This window comes from Chionomys nivalis, chromosome 23, assembly GCF_950005125.1.
Source record: "Chionomys nivalis chromosome 23, mChiNiv1.1, whole genome shotgun sequence".
Classification (NCBI taxonomy): domain Eukaryota; kingdom Metazoa; phylum Chordata; class Mammalia; order Rodentia; family Cricetidae; genus Chionomys; species Chionomys nivalis.
Genome location: NC_080108.1, coordinates 7210693 through 7234556, shown reverse-complemented (window position 1 = coordinate 7234556; position 23864 = coordinate 7210693). Strand labels below are relative to the sequence as shown.

Here is a 23864-nt window from a genome sequence, read left to right as displayed (position 1 = left end):
AGTCAGGAAAAAGGCCAAAGCCACGTGAAAGCACCAATCACCTGATGAAGACACGCATGCTAAGCGTCACAAGAACCTTACTCAACTTTCTGCACTAATGATCTATGTAATTATGTAAACCTGTGCTTGTCACTGTGGTCATTTTATCTGAGAAAACTGAGACTTGAGAAACCACACACATATGACATGTGAAATCTACATTTGAAACCCCACTGTTTGGTTCTTCACACTGTCTTGTGTTATTATCTGTTACATGATGTAGGAAAACTTCACCGTGGAAAGCAAGTGTATAAAGTACTAGTGATCATTCTGTATTTAAGACTTGAAAATGGAAGACTTACATTGACCAATACATAACTCATCACCTTAGAAGTATAGTTAGAGTACATTAGTATAATATTATAATATAGGGCTTTTGAGACTTATCATATTTAAATAATTGACAATGTAGAATGGGATAGACTGTCTAAAAGTGCTCTTCATTTTCATGGAATGAATTTATTTTCAAAGAAGTCAATTTGGCAGAGAGAAGGGATAGGAGCACACAAGGACTGATAAGTTGTGTGGAAGGAAGGCGAATCAGTGAGGGTACCATTCTTTCACACATCTCGTCAGGGATGAACACACAAACCCTCAATGCCCTAAGACTTATTTGAGGTTTCTCAAAAGAAGACCCATATTACCTTTTAATCTAAGTATAATGTTGTTAAAGCTGATCCTGAACTTATTATAGACACTAAAAACCACTATAATAATTGACATTCACTTCACTCTTAAAGACTTTTAGACAAGATGATATCTGAGAATGTTGGAATTTGGGGGATAGTCTCAGAGATCCCCTCATCCACATACTTCATTTCACACAAAAAACCCAAAGTTCTAAGGAAAGACTAGAGTCTTTAGCCACCCAGTATAAAATGGTTAACTCTCGTGTGTCTACTCTGCCGGCCTCCTGTGAGTATTACCCATGAAGTGGAGTGTGTGTGGGCTTCACTAACTTTACCCCATTGAGGAAAGGGCCCATTCAGTCTCTGTGGCTGTCTTTCAGAACAGTGGAACTCATGGAGCGGTTGGCATTCATTTACAGGCATGCACTTTGACCTACTTCTGATGAAGTACCCCCCACCCTCTCGCCCATATGCGTTCCTTTACAGATCATCTTCATAGCAACCACCAGAAGTGATTTCTAGAAACAGCTGAATGTCGACAACACCAAGTTGTCCTTGCAAGTAAAAAGCTCCCCACTCTGTGGAGCAAAGAACAGGTCCTGAGATCATTCTCCGGCAACAACTTTATAAACAGCCAGTTCAGGTAGTGTCCACCACAGCCAACAAGGAAGCTCGAATAAATCCCTTCAGGCGAGGCATCCTGCACAGTAACCTCTTTCAAAACCCGGCAAACCTCATTTCCTTCTGACACTGAGCAGCCTTACAAAACTCTGTGATGGGGCGATTATTTGCTGCAAACTTCGTGAAGTACAGCACCAGGTCACCTCTTTTTAAGCTTGCTGATTTCAAAGGGACTGTGTAAAAGCAAAGACAATCTTATAACTGAGGACTACATATCTCTAGACTTTCTGCCTGAAGTAGCCATAAGCCCTTCACCTTTAAAACGCTCTTTGCAAACCAAGCGGTTCTGTTTTATTTAGAGAACTTCTCTGGTGCCAGCTACTCTAGCCGGTGGCCCTGCTCCAGGGAGTGGGAGTCAACCTAAGGCTTTCAGAAGCATCCAAACCAGAGCCCGAGAGCTAGTCACTAGCTAAAGGCAGGAAGAAATCGCAAGCACAGAGACATCTAAGGCGCCCTCTTTTTAGGAGTGCTTGCAGCTTCAGTGTGCTCCATACAGGGTCCTGTCACCGCCTAGCTATCATACCAACACGGTTGGCTGGAAAATCATTGGGCTCTCCTGACTCCAAACCCCAGCCGGCTCCGAGAGTGGACAGAGCAGTTCCGTCCGTCACCCAACAGGCAGACACACGAACAACAAAAGAAATTGTTTGCCCTCCCGGGAGAGGCCAGCATGCATTAAAAGAAGACACAAACCCCTCATCCTACCTTGCATCCAAACATCAACGACAAAGTGTTGTTGGTGCAAGCAACTTTGCAGTGGCAAATCATTGGTGTAAAACAGTCAGGGTCCTTAAGAACAGGGGACATTCCTTTCAGCTGCGGCAGTGGCAGCTCGCTGGGGGGACCCGAACTCGGTGCTCACCCAGAGTTCCCAGCGACAGCCTGGACAGCCTAGACCAAGCAGCAGCAGCTACGACCGCTGCCCCCTGTGCCCGGTGCAGCCATCCCCAGCCTAGGTGCAAACACCGCTGCCCGCAAGTACTGTGCGTCTCGGGGTCTGTCTTCCCAGGGGAACGAGGAGCGGGGGAAGGGACAGAGAACACAGAAGGGTTCCCCACTATACGGAAATTGAAGAAGGTAAAATAAATATAAATGTAAATAAATAAATCAAAATAAAAGAAAGCGAGGCGCTTTGAGGAGGGTTCAAAGGAGGTGGGGCAATATTAGCATGTAAAAGGATGTGCCCGCCTACTCGCCCCAGTCACACTAGATTGTCAAGCAAACTGAAGGGGGCTGAGATTATTCCCTCTGAAGGAAATTATAAAAAAGAAGAAAGAAAGAAAAAAAGCCATAATGCAGTTCCCAATTTGGTAAGAAGCTAGTGGCTGGCTGCTGCAATCCAGAGTCACCGTGGGGAGCGCTGGCCCAGAGAGGTGGGAGGGAGGGGCGGGGAGATGGAGGGAACGGTGCACTCTGCTCGCCAGCCTGGTGCTCGCCGGGAGCCACCAAGAAGTCTCTGACTTCGGCGAGAGGGCCATTCCCATGGGGTGTGACCCCGAGACCACACAGGCCCCCATTACGACTGCTGCTTCAGGGTGGACAACCTCAGAGGTTGAATTCCTGGGTAGAAGACAGCGCCCAGCAGTGGAGGGACTGTCCTCCCCACCCCCATAAAAGAGCTAGTAGGAGACGGGGGAGGGGACAGTGGCCCGCAAAGAGATCTAGTGTAGAATTAGGTTCCAAAGGATTTTGCTGGTTAATTCCTTCTGGGTCAGCAAGTCCACTCGCTCCCTAGGTTGGAAAAGGGACCTCAGAACCAAGCTTTTATCTGATGATGGCGTTTATTTTTTTCTTTCTTTCTCAAACTCAAAAGGGAAGGACATTGTGCCCTGCCCCCCTCCTCGGTGGCTAAGAGGCTCCCAGAAGCCACAGAAGTATCTATGCTGTTCTAGAAGTATAAACGAAGAGACCAATAGATGCTTTATTGTTTGGGCTGGTTTGGTTTTGTTTTTATACCTGCGTCTGTGAAAATTGCAAAAAGACTTTAAGTTAGTAAGCAGCTTTCACAGCTGCAAAATAGCTTAGCGGTGACTTTTAGGAAGTGATTAAAAAATAAAAATGTAAGCAGCAGGAAGGGGAAAAGGGTACAATTGTCTGAGGCCACCTGGATGCCGGGCACCATTCCTCGCAGATGGTAGGATGGAGAGAGCCAAGAGACATTCGGGTGTGGAGTAAGAAAGTTCTGGGGCTGTATGTGGTGGTCCCTGAGTTATTTGCAAGGTCTGAGTGCCTTGTTTATCTATTGATAAGCCCCATGAGAGATGGGGGAAGAGGAACAGCTGGCCATCTACTTTTGGAGCAAGCATCAGAACAGGGTAGCGTAATGGCTCTACTTTCTGCTTACAGACCTTAGAGATCAACCTCTCTTTCTTATGGCATAGAATCAGTAAGACAAGCAAAGAATATGGATGAGATGGTTTTAAAACCAACTTCACCAATGATCCCAGGAACCTATCCAGATTTACGATGTTACAAGCAAGGACAAAAGAAAAAACACAAAAATTGGAAGTTATTAGGTCAAATGCATTCTCTTATAGAGTGTCGTTTATCACCCTTATCTAAAATACTTCATGCTCCTCTCTGGAGTTAATGTACACTAAACTCCAAAGAATTCTTTGCATATTAATAAAACCCCTAACTTTCCCCACCCAAAATGATGTTCTCACTCTTAAGGCAAGAAAGATGTCCAGAAAAAAACACTTTTGCAATCACCTCCCAACTCCGGTAAGAGGAATCTGAGTTCTGCCTAAGAAATGAAGAACATTTGCAAAGTCAGTATGGCATCCAGTATGAACAAAACTCCACGGGGGATTTACAGGAGTTAACCAGGGTTCTAAGTGAAGAGAGCAGTCATGGCTTAGGCTTTGGTGTTTATACGCATGGGGAACGGGGCTGCTGGAAAGTATGTGTATGTAACTCTTACATATACTTAGGCATATTTTAGGAAAACACAGGTATGAGGTATCTTGTGTAGTCTGAAGGTTGTGCTAACAGATGAGGTATAGGCTTTAGCATTCCCCCCATAAGCTATGTGAGTGTGGGAACACTTCCACCTACAGAGTGTCGTAATTGTGGCTGCATTTTCCAAGGGAGAATAGCTTCTAAAAATGTGGTGCGATATAGTCCCCTTATTCATTAGCCTATAATTTGGATTCCAAACACCCCAAACGTATTATATGCTCTATATTGTGATGATCCACTAATATCTAACACAGTCTTCCCCTGATGAATTTGCCAAGTTAAGCCTGACCTCCTATTCTAGGGCAGCAGTAAGGGCTCTTACGTTCAATTCATTTCCCATTTAATCGTTAGTGCTGGTTCAGACTGATAAGGCCTGATGAGAAAATACAAAGCAAAAATGTGTATTTTACTGCTTCTGTCTCTTACGCTTTCATCAAGAAAATATCATTTATCTACACACTGCTCTCAATAAACACATATGCATTTCTGTTTATATGTGGTATGTCTGGAGACATTTGATGACTGCTCCTTCTTAGTTTCTGTCTCTCAATAATAGTTCTAAAGTAATTGGAGGATTGAGAGAATGTGGGGGCCTGTGTCCATTACAATGAACTGCTCAGTTACAGTCAGCAACCACTATGGTTACAGAACTGAGGCACTGTTACCTTAAGATATGCACCCTGCTCTAGGAACTCCTACTGTCTGTAGCCTTTAAGATACCTGCCCACTTGGGTATGGCCTCAGACTATTAAGCCTACATAAGTCAAGTCTCTTTTCTGGTTGCTGGGTTTGGTTGCTGTTCTCCATCCCAACAGAGAATTTTGACTTGTGAGTCTACCCCCAAATAAATAACCCTCTATTATTCTCAATTCTGAGCAAGTGAGGGGTTTCTTTTAAGCATCCTTCTTCAGCACACATCGTACTGTTGGTCTGAAAAGTACTAGTTCGGAAATATACAACATGGGGATGGTCTGCAATATTTTTAGGAGGAAATACTTCTCAGGAATGACAGGATGTGACATGTTCATCATAATATCAAAATAACAACCCTTATTTAGACATTTTTATGATTAGTAGCATTTATAGAACTTTCTGATAACAACATCTTTCATAGAAAGTAGATTGCACATATATTTTAGTTACATCTCCTTCAATATTGACCCCACTCATGAAAACAATATTATCAATAAACATGGACAGGGTCCAAATACGTTTATTAATCTTTTTTATTATTTGAGAAATTGGGATAAGATATGAGTCATTACTTAGTTACCTTTCTTTGCTGATCATTTTCATAGCTATTTTATTTTATATGCATGGGTGTTTGCTGTGTATCATACATGTGCTATACATGCTACCCAAGGACTACAGAAGAGAATGTTGGGTTCCTAGGAATGGGGATTATAGAGTTGGAATTGGCTTTATGTGTGCTGGGAATCGAACTCTGGTTCTCTGGAAGAGCAGTCAGGGCTCAAAATCTCTGAACCATCTTTTCATTTCCACGAAATATAAATCTATTTCTTTGCCATCATTTGTTTTCAGCGAATACATATTTATATGGTGTTATCTATTATGTAGAAACTTAGTAGTGCTTGTTCTGTGCTCTGTTCTGAATTCAGCACTTTGCTGGAGCCAGATCCTGCTCCATAGGGTTGACTACATGACCTCCTCATTCCCCATTCAGTGACACTGTTCCCAATAGTTTGGGATCAATTAAAAGGAATATTTTTACCCTATATTCTGGCAAATACTACAAATGTGGGCTTCTTTCTTTGGACAAACTCTCATCAATAGAGCACACTGCCTTAAATACCACATGCTCATTAGCCTATTTTACCACTACAATCACCCAATCTCACCAAAGGAGAAATCTGTATCACAGAAAGAATAGCTTTCCAAACCAAAGCTGGTATACTAATCAGCTAAATGAAGCAACTAATCAAAATATTTTAATGACTTTCAATCACATATATTTATCACTCATGCTGAATGTCCTTAACACCTTACTTACGTCTTACTGTAGAACACAGTGCTCCATGAAAGAAGAACAACCTCTATTAGGGGCATGATGCTCTCTTCTCATGGAAAAAGGGAAAATCCTAGATACGGAGTCATTCTTAAAACTTCACTTTGGAGAACAACAACAGTAATAATATCTTCCTACTTACACAGTTATCAGCCAAATAATGTCATAGCTACCCTCGTCCTAGTGAGTGGAGTAGGGCGGTCCTGTTAGAGGGATGGAGGAGAAGAGACTGGGGAAAATAACATGGTGACCTACAGCTTAGTCAGATAATAGAAAGAGGATACGAAGGCAAGTACTGTGACTTATAGATCCATTCTGCTCGATACTCACCAGCCAAGATTGTGCAAATTTTCATTCATTTTCTAAAATACAGATTGTTATTTCAAGGGCTTCTTTCCTGTCATTCCCACTAAGAAAGTATTACACAGTTTATGGCAATACCACACTGAACATGCCTAATCTTGCCAGAAAAACATAAGAGATTCAAAAAGCAAGCTCAGGGGTAAATCAGACACACTAGAATGTACTAATAACTGTGTAGTTTCAGTCTTTGAATCCCTTTCCTTTTCTTGTTTTTTTTTGCACTACACACAAAAGTCCACTTATTGCATTTAAATATTTAGTAGAAATGTTTTCATATAATTAATAAGCAAGAAATATAAACAAGGTATCTTTTATCATGGACTTTCTTGAACTATGTAATGCAGCTTATTGTTATTAAAGAGATTACAAATTAATTAAACAAATTTGGTTAGAAATCAGAACTGTTGGAAAGTATGCATCCATAAGCATTAATAATTCTATTTAAAGTCCATAGAAATACTTTATCAATAAAGTTAAATTCCCCAAAGGACCATTTTCTGTTCTGCAACATGGTAATGATACTACAAGCTCTCTAGAAGGTTTAAATGAGAAGATGTATTAGCAAAAAACTTTCGCCCATACCTGATTTGTGCTACACATTATATAAATCCTGTAGATTTTCCGATGAATTTCTCTCAAGGTAACAGAAAGAAATAAATGCTACTACATTTACCAAATAATTCCAAGTCTCCAATAGCTCTTTTTCGACCTGTTCTCAGCACTTCTATTTTCCTATTGCCAATGAACACACCATCTCAGTTAAGATCTTGTCATGTCTCACACACACTAACTCTGATATCCTCCATGTTCCCTTCATGCCTCTGAGCTCTTAGCATTATCTCTGATTTAGGAACCTATGGTTACTTCTCTGGGCCCCATCGTAGATACCTCTGGACCAGTAACATTTAGAGCATAGCTGTCTTCTACTTGAGCTTCATGTAAAACATCTGTTCAGCCTTTCCTCAAGCTGTCATGCTGTAGGATGGAATTTGGAGTTAAATGAATGAAAAATAACTATTTTATTTAGGATGAAGGCTATCATTCAACAACCTCCAACGGGGCTCCAGGAAAACTGGTGTCGATTTTTGTCTCCTAATCCATTTTGTTCTAGTTTCATTTCTGGTGCTAGGATGAAACACCTCAACAAACAATTTTGAGAAGAAGGGGTTTCTTTGAATTAGAATTCCAGATTGAATAGATTGAATCTACCACTGTGTGTGTGGGGGGGGAGTCAAGGCAGGAAGTCTCGGCTAGTCGGAAGAGGCTGAACAGCAGAAGGACAAACACGCACATGCCTAAAGCTCAGCTAGCTTTCTCTGCTCTTAAACAGTACAGGGCCTCATACCAGGGAAAGTTGTTACCCACTTTCAGCTTTTCCACATCAACTGAGGTAATCAAAACAGCCCTCCCGTAACGCACATGCAGACATGCCTACAACCAAACCCAATCTGTATAATTGCGCATTAAAATTTTTCCTTGTGATTCTAAGAGGTATCAAGTTGTCAAAAAAATCACCCTATCCCAATCCCCTACTTGTAAAGTACAAGTCTGTTACTGCAGAAAGGATGGCGCATTGATCATGATCAGTTTTGCCATTTTAAGAGCAAGTTTTCTGGAAAGTTATTGCTCTCACTTGCCGCGCACTTAGGCCCCGGTCTGCACTCTATGAGCTAGACCCCAGTTTGTGAGCTTCGGGCAAGGGGCTGGAGGTTGAGATTACAATAACGCAGAGACAGACCGACACGCAGACCTTTAAACACTGATACCAATAGCCCCTCTTTAATAGCACCATGGAGGCTTAGATATACTGCAGTCAATGGCCAACAGGTGAAAATCCCATCTTCTGATCCTCTAGGCTAGGCACAGCTTCTAGTAACTTCAATTAGAAGGTTCTAGCAGGGAAGAGTAGCTGAAGGCCAGGGCTCAATTGGTCCCAACACTCACTTCCACAGTCATCATGATCATCACGTTTGCATTTTTATTAAAAAAGAAGCTTCAAAAAAAATTATCCTCTGAGGCTCCTATAAGAATATCTTTAGCAGCAAAACTCAACTTAAAAGTCAAGAATTCTTAGGTCTTTCTGGTTATCAATTGTTTTGTCAGATTTTGATGTTGAAAGAGTAACATCTGTGCCTTGGGTTCCTGTTCTGTGGATGCTGGCAGAGTAACTCGGATTTGGTCACTCAGTGTCTTTGGTAATTTGTTCATCCAGTGAAAGAGGGAGGAGTTCACTGAATTACACCATATAAGTAATAGAATTCCTATGAAGAGTACAAAAAAGTCATATGTAAAAGTCCCTATTAAAGTGTCTCTCCTCACATGCATTGGTGTTCAATACTATGCATTTGCTCACTCACTCATTCTCTTGTTCATTCATTCAGTGCCCACCAAAATTAGCCAAACAAATCACCAACAATTTCAAGTGAACATCGACCAAATGCAGAAAAATTCCTGCGAAGCAACGATTCTATTTTTATAGTGTACTTGCCCATCTGTGAAACAAAGACAAATTTTTCATTGTCAGAAGAAAAAAAAACTAAATCTAGAGTTCAACTTAGAGAACAAAACCATGGTTCATTGTAAATGGCTTCATATTGTCTCCAAGTGCTCTCTCCTGCAAACAGACTCTCCTTATAGACTGCCTTTCATTCCGACAATAGATGCTTGGATAGTGGTATGAACTAAACAAGGTGAGTTACTAAGCACAAAGAACCCCATACTATCATGTTGTCAACAGGGGCCCTGAGCTAATCATCCCAAATGAAATGAAGTGATGATTATTCAATGAAACAATTGCTCCCTTGAAGCTGTAAAGACAGCAGATCGATCTGGCAATCATATACCATAGACTTAAGATATGACACAGTTATCTCTTTTAATATGCGGTACAGACTGTGTTTAAGGACTGAGTTGACTCTAAGTTTTAAGTATGACCTTGCCAAGTTTCCATTTCCTGTTTACTTAAAGAATAATCATTCTGGAAAGGAAAACCAAAACTATCTTTTGTTATAGTGTGTGACTTACTCATGTTATAAGAATGCTAAATTATTCTTTTATTATGGTAGTCAATGTTAAGTATAATGTATTAGAAGATCCCATTGTATTAGTTAAATGTGCCAGCATCTGGCTGTAGAAAGGCTTTGTTGGTTGATTCATAATGTCAACACATTGTCTCCTGTTTTTGTTATGCACTTACTATTCCCTCTTTTATTCATTCAAAAAATATCCTGTGCATACACGTGGTATATATGTGCATATACAGTTATGTGCACCCAGGCATGCATGTGGATAGGCCAGGGGTGACCACCAAGTGTCTTCACCTCTAGACATTTCAGTTTTTAATAAGGAGTTGTTGATGAACCTGGAGGCTGACTTACAAGACAAACCCTTGGGATGTTCCTGTCTCCATTGCTAAGACCAAAGCTACCACTGGTGTGTCCAGTTTTACATGGATATGGGGATCTGAAATTATGTCCTTTTTCTCCCATATCAAGCATGTGGTTGTCTGAACCATCTACTCAGCCCTTCAACAAAGACTTTTGAGTCAGTCCTACATGCTATCTCCTGTAGTGAAGATGAGCACAGTGATGAGGTGTTTAGTTATCAGTAAAAGTACAGCCCTGGTATTGTGGGGATCACAGATCAGTGGAAAGGACTGATTAGGCAGAGAGCCTTGAAAAAACTGCCCGGCTCTCAAGTGAGAGAAAACCACCAGAGACCCGAAGGATGAATGGAAATGCCACGGAAAAATTGAGGGCAGTAAGATAGCTCATGTAGAAAGGATGGAGTAAATATACAAACGCTTGATTGTTAACAAATCAGGAATATATAATAGACTGTGACCACAACAGAATAATACAAGAAAGGAGAGGAAATCTTAAGTGAGTTGAGGCCAATGAGAACGTAGATATAAGACTACGCATTTATATTTAAGATCATTTTATTCCAAAAGTCTAAAGCACCTATTAAGGAATATGTTTTAAAGAAGATCTATTGGACTAAAGCCTACAATAAACCATAAACACATAAGATGCAAAGTTTGATACTTCAGTACATGAACACTAGCAGGAAACCATAAGCAAAAAATACACTGGGAACATAGCATCACCTTCAAATGTTTGCTCAGGCCTCTTGCATCTCTGATCCTCAACACAGATACATCTCCTATAAGAAGTTGAATATTTTAGTTATTAAAATGTCAAGAGAAAAAAGGTCAAAGCATCAGATTAATATGGAAGGAAACAAAGATTGAGCTACAATGAGGTTGCTCTGGAAACCCATAAAAATGACTAAAATTAGAGTTTGGGAGTTCCAAATGTTGATGAGGGCGGGAGACACTCAACTCTCACATAATGCTGATGGGACTGTCAAATGATACATTCGCTTTGGGAAAACACTTTGGCACTTCTGAAAGTTAAGGGTGAATGCCATATACTCTAGGTACTCATAAGCAAGAGAAACATCTCCCCTCAGACACGTACACTCATGTCTATAACAATTCTTTTTTCCATAACAGCCAAAGCTAAAATTACTACACATACACCAGAGGGTAAATATATAAATTAAATGACACGAGTTAGAAAAACCTCAAGTCTTTATTCTAGTTAAAAGTATACCCATTGCATAAGTACACTGATTTAAAAATCTAGACTATAAAAGTGAAGGCATAATGATAAGAAGAATCTTACTACTGCCTAGACCAAAGAGAAACTAAGAGAAAGAGTAAATGGGGACAAGTTCCCTATTTAAGTTGAATTATAAATTAAATAACATCTTTCATTATATGTAAATTACACCTTGATAATATTCATTAAAAAATCATAGGCGGTGCCGGGCGGTGGTGGCGCACGCCTTTAATCCCAGCACTTGGGAGGCAGAGGTAGGTGGATCTCTGTGAGTTCGAGACCAGCCAGGTCTACAAGAGCTAGTTCCAGGACAGGCTCCAAAACCACAGAGAAACCCTGTCTCGAAAAAACCAAAAAAAAAAAAAAAATCATAGGTGGTGCTGGATTCTAAATCAAGAAATTAAAATAAAATTTGAGAAATTATCAAGCGCCAGTAACAGGTTTTTTCAGTAAGGTAATTCTCTAATTAATTTCTTTATCTTCATTTTGTTTTTCAGGATGAGCTTAAAACCTTATTCTATGAGTTTGCCAAGACCAGTTAAGCAATTATTGGTTCATTTGTTTCATGTTTATCTGACTTTAAAAAATATTTTTGTATGATCAGGAAAGAACTTAGCGTTGCACTCTCTGTTTGCTTATATGTTAGTTTCTGTGTACACTTGTGCGTGTGTGTGTGTGTATGTCAAAGGTCAATGTTGGTGTTTTCCACTACCAGTATTTACTTGTATTTCCCCACTAAATCTTGACCCATCGATATTTGAGACTGGCTGCCTGGTAAGCCGCAGGGATCTGTCTGTTTCGGTCCCTTTAGAAGCACACATGGTTCCATGTCCTCTGGACACGGATGTTAAGAACCGGAATTCATCTCTTCATTGTTATGCCACAAACAATACTCACTGAGTCATCGCCCCAGCCCCAAAGTAAAACCAAGGTTTTAAAACTGGAAAATGCACATTGATGAAGCAATATGAATCTGATTGGAGAGTGGATTATTTGGATTAGGGACCTGGAATTTTTCTCACAAAAGGGATCAAAACAAAAGGTTGAGGTGGTCATTTCACATAAAGCAGTAGAAAACATAGCACTATACAAAAGTACCTAACTTTTATTGATAACAATGCACTAAAATGTTTTATTTTACCCAATAATCACCTTATTCTAAATGCTGAGTTAGTTCAGCCTCCTGGAATCTTTTATAGACACAAGAGATGTTTTGCTGTGGTTCTAGCCCTCCCTAAGATATAGAGTATATTTTCTCTGTGGCACTGACTACGTTCTCTGCCTTACAATGGCAGGGTCTATTCTGTAGCTACCTCAAACTTGAGAAAGTTGAAGATTATGGCTACCATTGTTCTCATGGCATCCACTAAAGAAGACAGATACTGGCAGTAGGGAATAGAGTGTATTCATATCCATGCTCAACCACCTGTTGACTGGGGACAAATATGTTTATTAAACATGTTCCTCATGTGTAAAGTAAGAGTTAGAAAAATGTTTTCCATAAAACTTCTAAGAAACTAAATTATTTAATATACAAAGTGCCCTAAAATACTGCTTATCACTTACTAAGTATGCTCACTATTGTTATTATCTTCTAATTATTATTATTGACATTACCATTGTATATTAATTGCACACAAAGTTCTATTGAATCTTTAAGAATTGATTTATATAACATCCCTCTGAAGATTTTACTGATGTTCCATTCAAATAGCATCCCACCTCTAAGGTACTGTGGATTTTATCCATGTTCTTATATAACATATAAAGCAAAGTTGTGTGATTAGGCTCTGTGATGAATATCATAGGCCAATATTTAAAAAGTCTGACAGGTATGAAACCCTACGCTCATTAAGCTATTTTCCCAACAACGCAGCAGGCAAGTAGAAAGATTTGAGGTTGATTCGGGACCATATAATTGATCAGGGGTTAATCTAAAATACAAATCCTCCTTCATTGTTCTAATCCTTGTATTTTTCCTGCTTACTGTGTTGTATCCCAGTGAATTACATACATTTTTGCTATTAGTTTGTGTAAGTCTTTTTCCAAATATATGTTCAATTGATGCTCAAGAATTATTTGTACAGTCATTCAAATAGACAAATGAGTGAGTAAAATAGAATATATATATAATTTTTAGTAATTTTTTCTTTGGGGGGATTTTTATTGCTGGTAAAGAAAATGTAGCCTAATATGGAGGATACAAGAAAGGCACGTTTAAATCCTCATGTAAATTATTTCTCATATTAAAATAATATTCTCCAGCAAATAAAATCATATTTTTGGAGAAAAGTGCTTATATATCATTTTACATATATACAAAGAACTGTAGGCAGTTAAGGAATGTTGAGAGTAGAAGAAATAATCATCTCCAAAGAAGAACACACCACCTGATTCTCTGACACCAAGTGGTCAGTTCTGAGAACATATATGCAGGTAACATTAAACAGAATACATGCATAACAACTAATGAAAAAAAGAAATGGCAACTTGGGAAAAGCAAGGAAGGTATATTGGAGGTTTTGGAGGAGGGAAAGTGAGGGGGAAGTGATGGAAGTATGTTATAATCTCAAAAATAAATAATTTTTAAAAAGAAGTTGTTTCAAAGAATGGACAGAATTTCAAGCGAGATTGGGCTATTAGGGGTGGATACGCAAATAGCCAGAGAAGCTAAGGCTGCAATGTTTGTGACCATCCAAATGTTATTGATAATTAGCCAATCTCTTTGACAAGCAAGATTTCATTTAAAATGAAAGCCCTCGTCCTAACTTCATATCTGTAGTTGTGATAAAAATGCCCTGAGAAAAAGCAAGCTAGGGAACAAAGGGTTTACTAGATTCACAATTCCGAGGTACAGGCCATCATTGCCGGGAAGTTAAGGCAGGAACTTGAGGCAGCTGGTCAAAGGCAAGAACAGAGAATCAATGAATGCATGCTGATTTGTGCTCAGTGATTTCTCCTCAGTGAAGCCCAAGACACAGCCCCAGGGAGTGGTGTTATTCACAATAGGCATTTCTTTCCATCTCAGTTACCATGATCTGCATCCTCCGCCACACACAGACATGCCCATGCCCGGCCCACCTGATCTAGACAATCCTTCATTGATAAAGTCTTCCTAGGAGATTCTACAATGTGTTGACAATTAAGATTAACCATCACAGATGCATTTTAACGTATTTTGTACTTAGGAGCTTATCTTCTCAAAAGGTTTTGGGAAAATAAATTCATACCTTCTCTTTGTCAAGATCAAGAAGTTCTACATTGATTGGTACCTCTGAGGCATCTTGAAAAGATTGCTGGTTCTGTCCACTATTTAGATAGAAGGATCAAAAAACACGTTTCTATTTAGTCATATTCTGTTTTATTATATTCTTGATGTCCCACCTATCCCATTCACGATGATTAATTTTAAGTAATGCATTGGTATTGTTAGAAGAGAGTAGGCAGTTAATGTATAATAAGCATAAGGAACCAAAGAGATTGCCACTAATTCAGCCTGAGTAAGACAAGCAAGACATTCAGTGACATGGTAACAGATTGAAGCTGTTTTTTTTTTTTTAAACACCTTACTGTGTGTTTATTGGCCATATAGCCAAATTGTCTTTCTGGGTATAGGTCACCTCACTCAATATGTTTTCTAGCTCCATCCATTTACCTGCAAATTTTAAGATGTCACTATTTTTTTCTGCTGTGTAGTACTCCATTGTGTAAATGCACCATATTTTTCTTATTCATTCTTTGGTCGAGAGGCATGTATGTTGTTTCCAGGTTCTGCCTATGACAAACAATGCTGCTATGAACATAGCTGAGCATCCTTTGGATATATACCCAAAAGTGGTATTGCTACGACTTGAGGAAGGTTGTTTCCTAATTTTCTAAGAAATCGCTATACTGAAATCCAAAGGGGCTGTACCAGCTTGCACTCCCACCAGCAATGCAGGAGTGTTTCCTTTACCCCACAGCCTCTCCAGCATAGTTTGCCATCAGTGTTTTTGATCTTGGCCATTCTTACAGGTGTAAGATGGAATCTCAGAGTTGTTTTGATTTGTATTTCTCTGATGGCTAAGGATGTTGAGACATTCTTAAATGTCTTTCAGCCATTTTATATTCCTCTGTTGAGAATTCTCTGTTTATGTCTGTACTCCATATTTTATGCTGATCTCCAAACTATACAAAAAAACTGAAGAAATTGGTCATCAAAAGAACAAATAATCCAACAGACTGAAGCTGTATGGAAGAGAAGGAACTTGGCATTTGGATAAGTTCGAATGAGCTTCATCTAAACAACAGCTTCCTGTGCTCCATCAGAAGAAGACATTTCAAACAGTTGAAGCACAAAGCTGTTGATATGAAACTATTGGATAAGAGATTTTAGACGGGTGGATTTTATTGAGGTATAAGAGTGGTGTAGATGTTGTATTTTTGTCAGTATATAGAAAACTATATATAGGATCTTCAATGAGCTACTAATTATATTGAATTTTGAAAACAAATTGAATCACATTTCCTGAATCAGACAATATGCAATTTCTACCCATAGAAATAGCTAAGATTGGGCAACCCTTTTAACTGTAGCACAATACATTTGAGGTGCAGCTGGGATTGGAAAATATAGGTCTTGTAACACCTTTTTGAATATTCTTTCTCATGTGCCATGCAGTGGCAAATTTAAATATGAAAGAAATTCTGTAAATTTAACTTTTAAAAAAAAAAAACACTTTCTGCAAACTCCTCCTGGGTGAATACAGCTTTTCAGGAAGAACTCTTCAGTTCTGGTGGAACTAATTACAGAATTTACAGCTCTGTGTCAAAAAAAGTAGCAGTTTCCTATTTAATAAAAAGTTAAACATTTTAAAATCTATTTTAAACTCAAAATACTAAAGCCAAATGAGGTTTGAAGGAACAAAGTCAAGTTCTCATCTGAGCTAATGTCGCCCTGTTCTTTCCAACTAAGAACACATCGATTTCGAAAAACCACTCTTTTGTGACTAGGTACAATTCAAAACCATATTTGAAATAAAGACAAATCAGGTCTCAAAGGGGAAAACCAGAAGTCTACCTCCAAATGTTTCTGCTCTCTAGATCCTCAGTGTAAAGAAAACAAAATGCATACACACAAACCCCTGCAAAGCATAACCAAAGGGTTCTGTCTTCAGGTTTTCTATGTGGAATGCTTAAGCACAGTGAGGGGTATAAGTGTGCATGGACTGGCTGCTGCCTGCCACACAAACGAAGTGTACATAAATGAAATGCCACCTCCGCTTTGACGGAGTTTAGATGGTGGGGTAACAGAGAGCAGGAAATCATAAAAATGGGAGAGATATGCTTAATGGAGCATTGGGGATGAACGGGATTCTGTAAGGAAAGAGAAGAAAAGAGAAAAGAAACATAGAAAAAAGGTTGTTACTAGCTGCTCTGGTTATATACTGGATCCCAGGAAGTCATTCAGTAAAAGGAAGTCTTTGCTATTGTATGAAGCCAGAAATTAGGATAGCCTATTATTTTATATTAGGACTTAGAGGTGATCTTAACTCTGCTCTTGAACTTCTTTTAGCCTAGGCCAGATCAGATTGAAAAGCATACATTTTTCATTTTTGAATTAGAAATTAAACTGTCCATTTACTTAGTTGAAATGTCAGTCAGAAGAAGTGTCTGATCTCTGACACTCAGTTCTGCTTTTACAACTGCGAAATAAGATGGATAGAAAAAGAGCTAATGAGATAAGGTAGACTCCAAAGAGTTCTGTGTCACAATGTGGTGTGCAAAAGTGGTGATGTGACCTAGCTCACTTGTTCCCTAGTCTAGGCATGCCAATCTTCCAGCAGCTGCAAGCTACAGAAATCTCAAATCAAGGTTCCTTTAACAACAATATCTGTTGGCCACAAATATCAAAATTGACTTAATACAAGACTTCAGGTTCTTGTCAGTCATTGACTTGGCCTCCCTCGAAGTGAGAATGTTACAAACTTACACAGATTGCAAGATAGCTGTAGAAGTACTTGATTTCATTAATAGCAAATGGGGAAAAAGATGGTGGCATTCATGTGGTCTTTGAAAAATTTAGTTGCAAGTTGACCCAGGAACTTTGTGGAAATACATCTTTGAACATTATAAAATCCAAGCAAAGGGCACAGTCAGTCCACACACTATGACCATCAGGGGAAAGTCTTTGGTTTACTATAGACAAGTTGGGCCAGTCCTTCATTTGACAAGGCCACTCACAGTTTCCCTATGACACTTGCACCTGGCTGTATAAGAATAAACATTTAAATTGATTTTCAATTAATAAACTTGCAAGCAAATGAATGGATAAAGTGTTCCAGAAAGCTATGATAATGAATGCAATTTCCTTTTTTTACTAGAAAAAAAAAAACAAGCAATTTAGTATAAACATTGCCATTATGTTTAAATTACATAATTTTTCATCCATATTCACATAACCCGTTCACATATTCAGACTGGGGTTAGAGTAGATGTGCATTTACTGTGAGAGAAGTAAATCTAAGCTGTTGCTTCAAAGCAAGCAGTAATTATGAGGCATGAGAAAAAAAACACAGCCTCTGAAGTCAGGTGAACAGGGATTTGAATTCTAGCTCAGTAACACTAGAACTATGTTTGCAGGCAATTTGTTTAGACAGTTCAGCCCTTTTCACAACAAAATGGAAATACTATCCCAAACACATAGACTTGCTATAAAAATATACTGAAATGCCATAATAGAACACTTCCTTGCACCAAGGTACTCAGTAAATATTGTTTCAGATCTCCCTGGCTGCCTGTTTCTCTTCTCCATCCCTCAAGCACCTTCGTGTGAGTTTAGTTCAAATCACTAAAACCCGAAACTATCATATGGCACATAGTTTTATACACTGATTCAGGTGATGGATATTCAAGATGATTAGAATATGCCTTTTGTCATCAAAAAGTTTATGTCTAAATGAATGATGATATAAACATTGTAATAATTATTAGCTACAAAGCAGAACAGAAGGAGTTGGGAAGAAGACAACAGTCAGCTTCTATCCCTCCTGTGTAGATGCTTGTCACCTCCCCCGCCCCCAAAATGAGGCTGAGTGCCATGCCTCCTTTATGAGCACACAGAGAAGGCTGCCGTCCCCCTGTTCTGACAGTGCTGGTGATTTCTCTACAACCAGCTTCCTGTGGTTTCTGAAGTAGAATCAAAGACACCTGACAGGGTAACATCTGCTCTAGCCTGCACAGCTGCAGGGCTAGCTCATCGGGATGCCAGGAAAGGAAATTGTGGATAAGGAAACTTGCTTGGTGTCAGGGACAAGATGTTGGGAGAGGAGTACACATCAGATTGTCCAACACTTTCACCTAGGACCCCACATAAGCCAGCTAGTCTTCACTATATCCTTCTAAATAATAGACTTTACGGAATCTAAGCAAGAGTTGTATCTCTTTCTCTTAGCTTGTTCTGGGTGTGTGTATTTAATACAGTGTCTATACCAATAACTACAATGAGATAGTGAGAACAGTGAAATAATGATTAGCACTGTAAAGTTTTATATGCCTTTTTCCCTGACAGATGAGCACACATTTGCAGGCTTACTTACCGAATAAATTTTCATTGAGCCGCTACCATGTGCTATCAGAGACTATAAGCATGAGCATGTCATATATTCACTTGCTAGTTTATCGTTCTGTTGGAGTGCACTGTTCTAAAAGTGATCTGATGCATCACTAAGTGCTGGTTCCTCATTCCCAAGAATGGGGGGGTGGAGGCAGGGATCATTTTTAGTCTTGTGTACAGGAAAGCAGCAAAGGTTAACAGACTACAAGTAAGCTCTGTGGACTTGTTCACTGGGCCCTCAGTAAGGTCAGTGTTCTCATTTCTAAAATACTTGTCTTTCAAGAGGACTTGGAAAGGTCAAAGATCACCTTTGAAGAAATAAGGAAAATTTTATGCCAGATTTCCTATTGGCTTAAAGAAGCAGCAGAGGACGACTTGAAATGGTCTTCTGATAGCATACATCCTTGCTATATTCTGTCCACTAGAATTTCTATTGCCCTTCAAAGAAACCCACTCCCTTCCAGATTCCAGGATTTTGTGAGCACTATCCCACGTATCTTTTCCCCATTATATAAACACTTTTTTCTACACAGTTAATGTGAAAACACAACTTCTGTACTTCTCAATGAATCAAGGACCATCATTAGAACCTAGGGGTTCCAATCAACCTCTATAACTCTGACAACAACCAACCTGGCCTATGCGTGTTTGTATAATTCCTATACTGAATTGAGGAAATTAAGACTTCAGATTGGGTTCCTCCCAGGAAGTAAATCAATCTCAGTCTTTTCACCTTCCTCCTGCTGTTTGTTCCCTCTACGTGTCTAGAACCCCACCAGGCATGTTGTGGGATTGGCAACATTCAATCAGTGCCGGCCAGAATGGTCATGGCGGCAGTGACTGTGGTTTGTCTTTGTACTGCTTTGTAAAAAACTACCCTGGGAACAGGGCTTACATACAATGGGTGTTTAGAAAAACATTTTCTGAATGAACTTCTGAAAAAGGATGTATTCAAAGAAATGTATTTCATTCAAACGGCTAAGGAGAGGGACCGCGAAGAGTAACGTGACACCAGCTACTGGATTCTGAATCCCATCACAATATTAAGATTTAGAATCAAAACCTTCAAGCCACTGGCTTAAGTCTTTCTGTTGTTGAGTTAAAAAAGATTTTTTTATTCACAAGAATTTGCTTAATTCTTTAATGGGAAGACTGCCATATATAAGCTATATATTCATAAAGAAATTATGTTTATAAAATTACTAAAATACACTATACTAAGCATATCTTACCATTTCTAATGGAACTAACTCTTGGGAGGACTGTATATCTCTAAAACTGGCTGTTCCCATCATCATTTGCCATTTCAATCACAGCAACCATGGTGCTTTGTGAGAATATGGCATACGTCGGCTTCGTGAACACATAAAATCAAACAGCAAACCATAGTTTGTCAAGGACTTTAAATTACACCTGCAGCAGACACTAGACTATGTAACCCCTGTGGTGTTGCTGCCTCACTTGGTGTAAAATGTTGTTATGAAGACACTTTCCACAATCCAGTTTGCTTTAGTACTTAATTAACACTGCTTAGCAGCTTCTGGGCTTCGGGATTTGATAAAGGAGAAAGATAAATCCTACAAGACTCAACCCAGACATTGTACCACCCAATTAAATCAAGAACCTCTTTGTTCTCAGTAGTATTTGTTTAACTCATGGCAGGAGGCATGTCAGCAATCAAGCAGGTATGGAGAAGATCATTAGCGGACAGTATATATAATTAGGCAACTAAGTTAGTCATACTTTGGAGGAACTGATGGTCAAATTAATTTCCCATTTTTACTCACAACTGCATTCAGATGAAAGGACTCTAAAATGACAACTAAGAAAATAAGAATCACTAAGATGCTGAAGAGGAGGGACCAACCCTAATTAGCCACCACTATCAGTACTAAGATGCTGAAGTGGAGGGGCCAACCCGAATTAGACACCACCATCAGTACTAAGATGCTGAAGTGGAGGGGCCAACCCAAATTAGACACCACCATGAGTAATGCTTAGCTACTCAGCATTTGTACTTTGTCAGAAATGAATCTCGAAACAACAAGTATGTCATCCTAATTTTTAACAAAGAGAAACAAAGTCACAGAGCTTTTGTGACTTTGCTAAGTTTGCAGGTAACAACAAAATGATAGCGTTTGTAATCATTATAAAAACATTAGACATTATTTATGATAATCAAGGAGTAAAGGGGACAGGTTTAGAACAGAAACCCTACTGTTTAAAAGAAAGGAAACACCCTGCTCAGGCAGTGATGTCTTAGAATGAGTCTGCACAAATCAGTAAAGATTATGGAAATACACACACTGTGTATGTCTCTCTCTTTCTCTCTCTCTCTCTCTCTCTCTCTCTCTCTCTCTCTCTCTCTCTCTCTCTCTCTTGTGGACGAGGGAGCTATGAAATTCATCCAGAACTTCAAATTAGGTGCACAGCCAGATCACTTGCTGAGGCACAACAAAATAGTGACTTGGGTAGATGTCACCTTGTGAATGCTATGACTCAAGAAATGACAAAGAACGGTAAAAGCAAATTTCTTTTATTGATATTTGTGAATAGACTCTAATTAATTTTTAAAGTAAACAAAATATACATTTCATCACACATAATGAATTATAATTGATCACAATGTGACTATGTGTGACAGCATTGTGTTAGAGAACACTTCCTTAGGAAAGATGAAGATACAGGGAAAATGAATTAAAGACAAAACAAAAGGATAACTAAATCTGGTTTCGTTAAGAATCAAATTAGTTCAGTTGATTTTCTTTCTTTGGTTTGAATGACAGGCTGTGAGAATACAGGATGCAGTAACTCTCTTCTATTTTGGTTTCAGAGTATTTTATGTCACTTTCTTCTCCAAAATAATTAAATTATCAAATATTGTGAGTGATACATCATCAAGGGGACCATGGTAGACACAAGGAAAACACACATAGAGACATGCATACACCACACAAAAACACAAAGGCAGGTGTTGAGAGAAGAAAGTGCAGAGTTTTAATGTGGTATGAGATCAATTTCTCATTTGCTAAGATCTCCAGCCTTCACTATCAAACCTCTTTAGCTTCCTTCATTCACTCGATCATATATTCTTCTTCATGACCCACAGTTTTAAGCACTCGGGATAGAGCAATGAAAACAGGACAAAGTGTTGCTTTATAGAGGAGCATCTGTGAGAGCCAGAGAATCAGGAAAAGTATAAACTGTAACTACACACATAAAGTACCAGCAATAAGACTGCACTTCTTTTCAACTAAGGCTGTCTCGTAGAGAGTATTGAAGGCTATTTGTGGCTTATTTATATAAGGGGCTGTGGGAATACCTTTCTCAGGAAGGGCTTTTGAGCAAAGACCTGAAGAAGTAAGTAGCTTTCATCTTTTCCCATGAGTAAATTTGAGCAAATAAGTCAACAGTACAAAGTCTCCTTGGCAAAAACGAACTTGGCTTTGTAACAAACGGTAAAGGCAATTTGGTTTGATAGGGACATGAGAGCTAAGAGATAGTCCATCCTGGGAGTTGGGAAAGCTATTGATGTTAATTTCCCTTTTACAATACATCTTTCTGGCTGACAGGTGGAGATGGGGCTGGATAAAGAGTTGATGCAGACAGATGAGGAAGTACCTGAGTGAGAAGTTAGCATGGTCTGAATTGGAAGCATGCATAGGCATATGAGCAGTGACAGAAAGTAGCAGAGCTTGACATAAAGCCCCTAAGCTTAATCCTGTTTGGGACCTGGGGAAGGCTGGTAACGGAATAAAGTATTTTTCCTCATAAGTTTGTACAAACTATAAAACATGTAATGTAAACAGAGATGTTGAATACAGAGTTAAATGTCTACATAGGAGACTAGGTTAGAGGCAAACAAGAACTAAAAATAGATTTGAAGGATTTCTAAGTATATGTATGTGACTTGGGTCATTGGTTTGATTTTGTAAATGATTACTATGAAAAAAAAGTAATAAATTTTCATTATTTATGAGTGTGTGGATGTCCATGGAGGCCAGGAGAGGACATCACCTTGGAGCTAGAGTTAAGATGTTTGTGAACCACACAGTGGGTGACTGGATCTAAACTCTAAGATAGAGCAGCAAGTGCTCTTAAGTATGGAGCCATCTCCTCGGTCCTGAGAAAAGGCTCTAAACCATGTACAACTCCACTCCTACTAAAGCCTGGAGAAACAAGGAAGACAACAAAGAAGCACTAAGAAAAGTGGACGGTAACAAATGTACTAGAACTTGGCAAAGAGCATACACTAAAAAAGGAAAACTAAGTCCCACTATATGTTATATTGCTTGGTAGTGGAAAGAGAAGAGCATTAAGAATTAGACCTGTACTTTATGCAGGTTGGAACCCACGGCAGACTTTAGCTGCTCCTTTGCAGCTAGTGGGGGAAGAGATCTGTTGTACCTGAATAGTCAGGGATGGGAACTAACGAAAAGCCAGGTAATGGAGAGTGACTACTATAGGCCATTCTTTCGGTGGGCTTGGTGAAATGTACAGGGGGAGGGGGAAGTTGGAAGAGGATAAAGTGAAGATTGGTCAATGATGTGGGAATCTCCTCTGTGTGCTGTGATTACCATTAATGAATAAAGAAACTGCCTTGACCTGTCAATAGGGCAGAACTTAGGTAGGCAGGGAAAACTGAACGGAATGCTGGGAGGAAGAAAGATGGAATTGGGGAGATTGCTGTGGAGCTGCTGGTGACAGATGTGCTGAGACTTCGCTGGTAGGCCATGACCAAGTTGTGATGCACAGATAAATGGAGATGGGTTAAATTAAATGTAAGAGTTAGCCAATAAGAAGTTAGAACTAATGGGCCAAGCAGTGACTTAATTAACAGTTTCTGTGTGGTTATTTCGGGACTAAGCTAGCCGGGCGGCCAGGACAAACAAGCGGGCCCTCCTCCTACATGTCAGTTAACCTACAAACTTTATTTTGCATAGTAA

At 39.3% G+C, this 23864-nt stretch overlaps 1 protein-coding gene across 10 annotated transcripts in view; it reads right to left on the bottom strand.

Annotated features, from left to right (window-relative positions):
* Dlg2 (discs large MAGUK scaffold protein 2) overlaps positions 1-23864 on the bottom strand; it is a 1644347-nt gene that overhangs the window by 1026255 nt on the left and 594228 nt on the right. The window contains exon 1 of one of the 10 annotated variants that reach the window (XM_057756272.1): positions 2055-2659. The exons of 8 other annotated variants lie outside the window; for them this stretch is intronic. In XM_057756272.1, the coding sequence (XP_057612255.1) occupies positions 2055-2156 (102 nt within the window). In that variant the 5' untranslated portion in view covers positions 2157-2659. Of the gene's footprint in view, positions 1-2054; positions 2660-23864 lie in introns of those variants that run through there. One more of the 10 variants, XM_057756285.1, reaches the window with a different exon arrangement.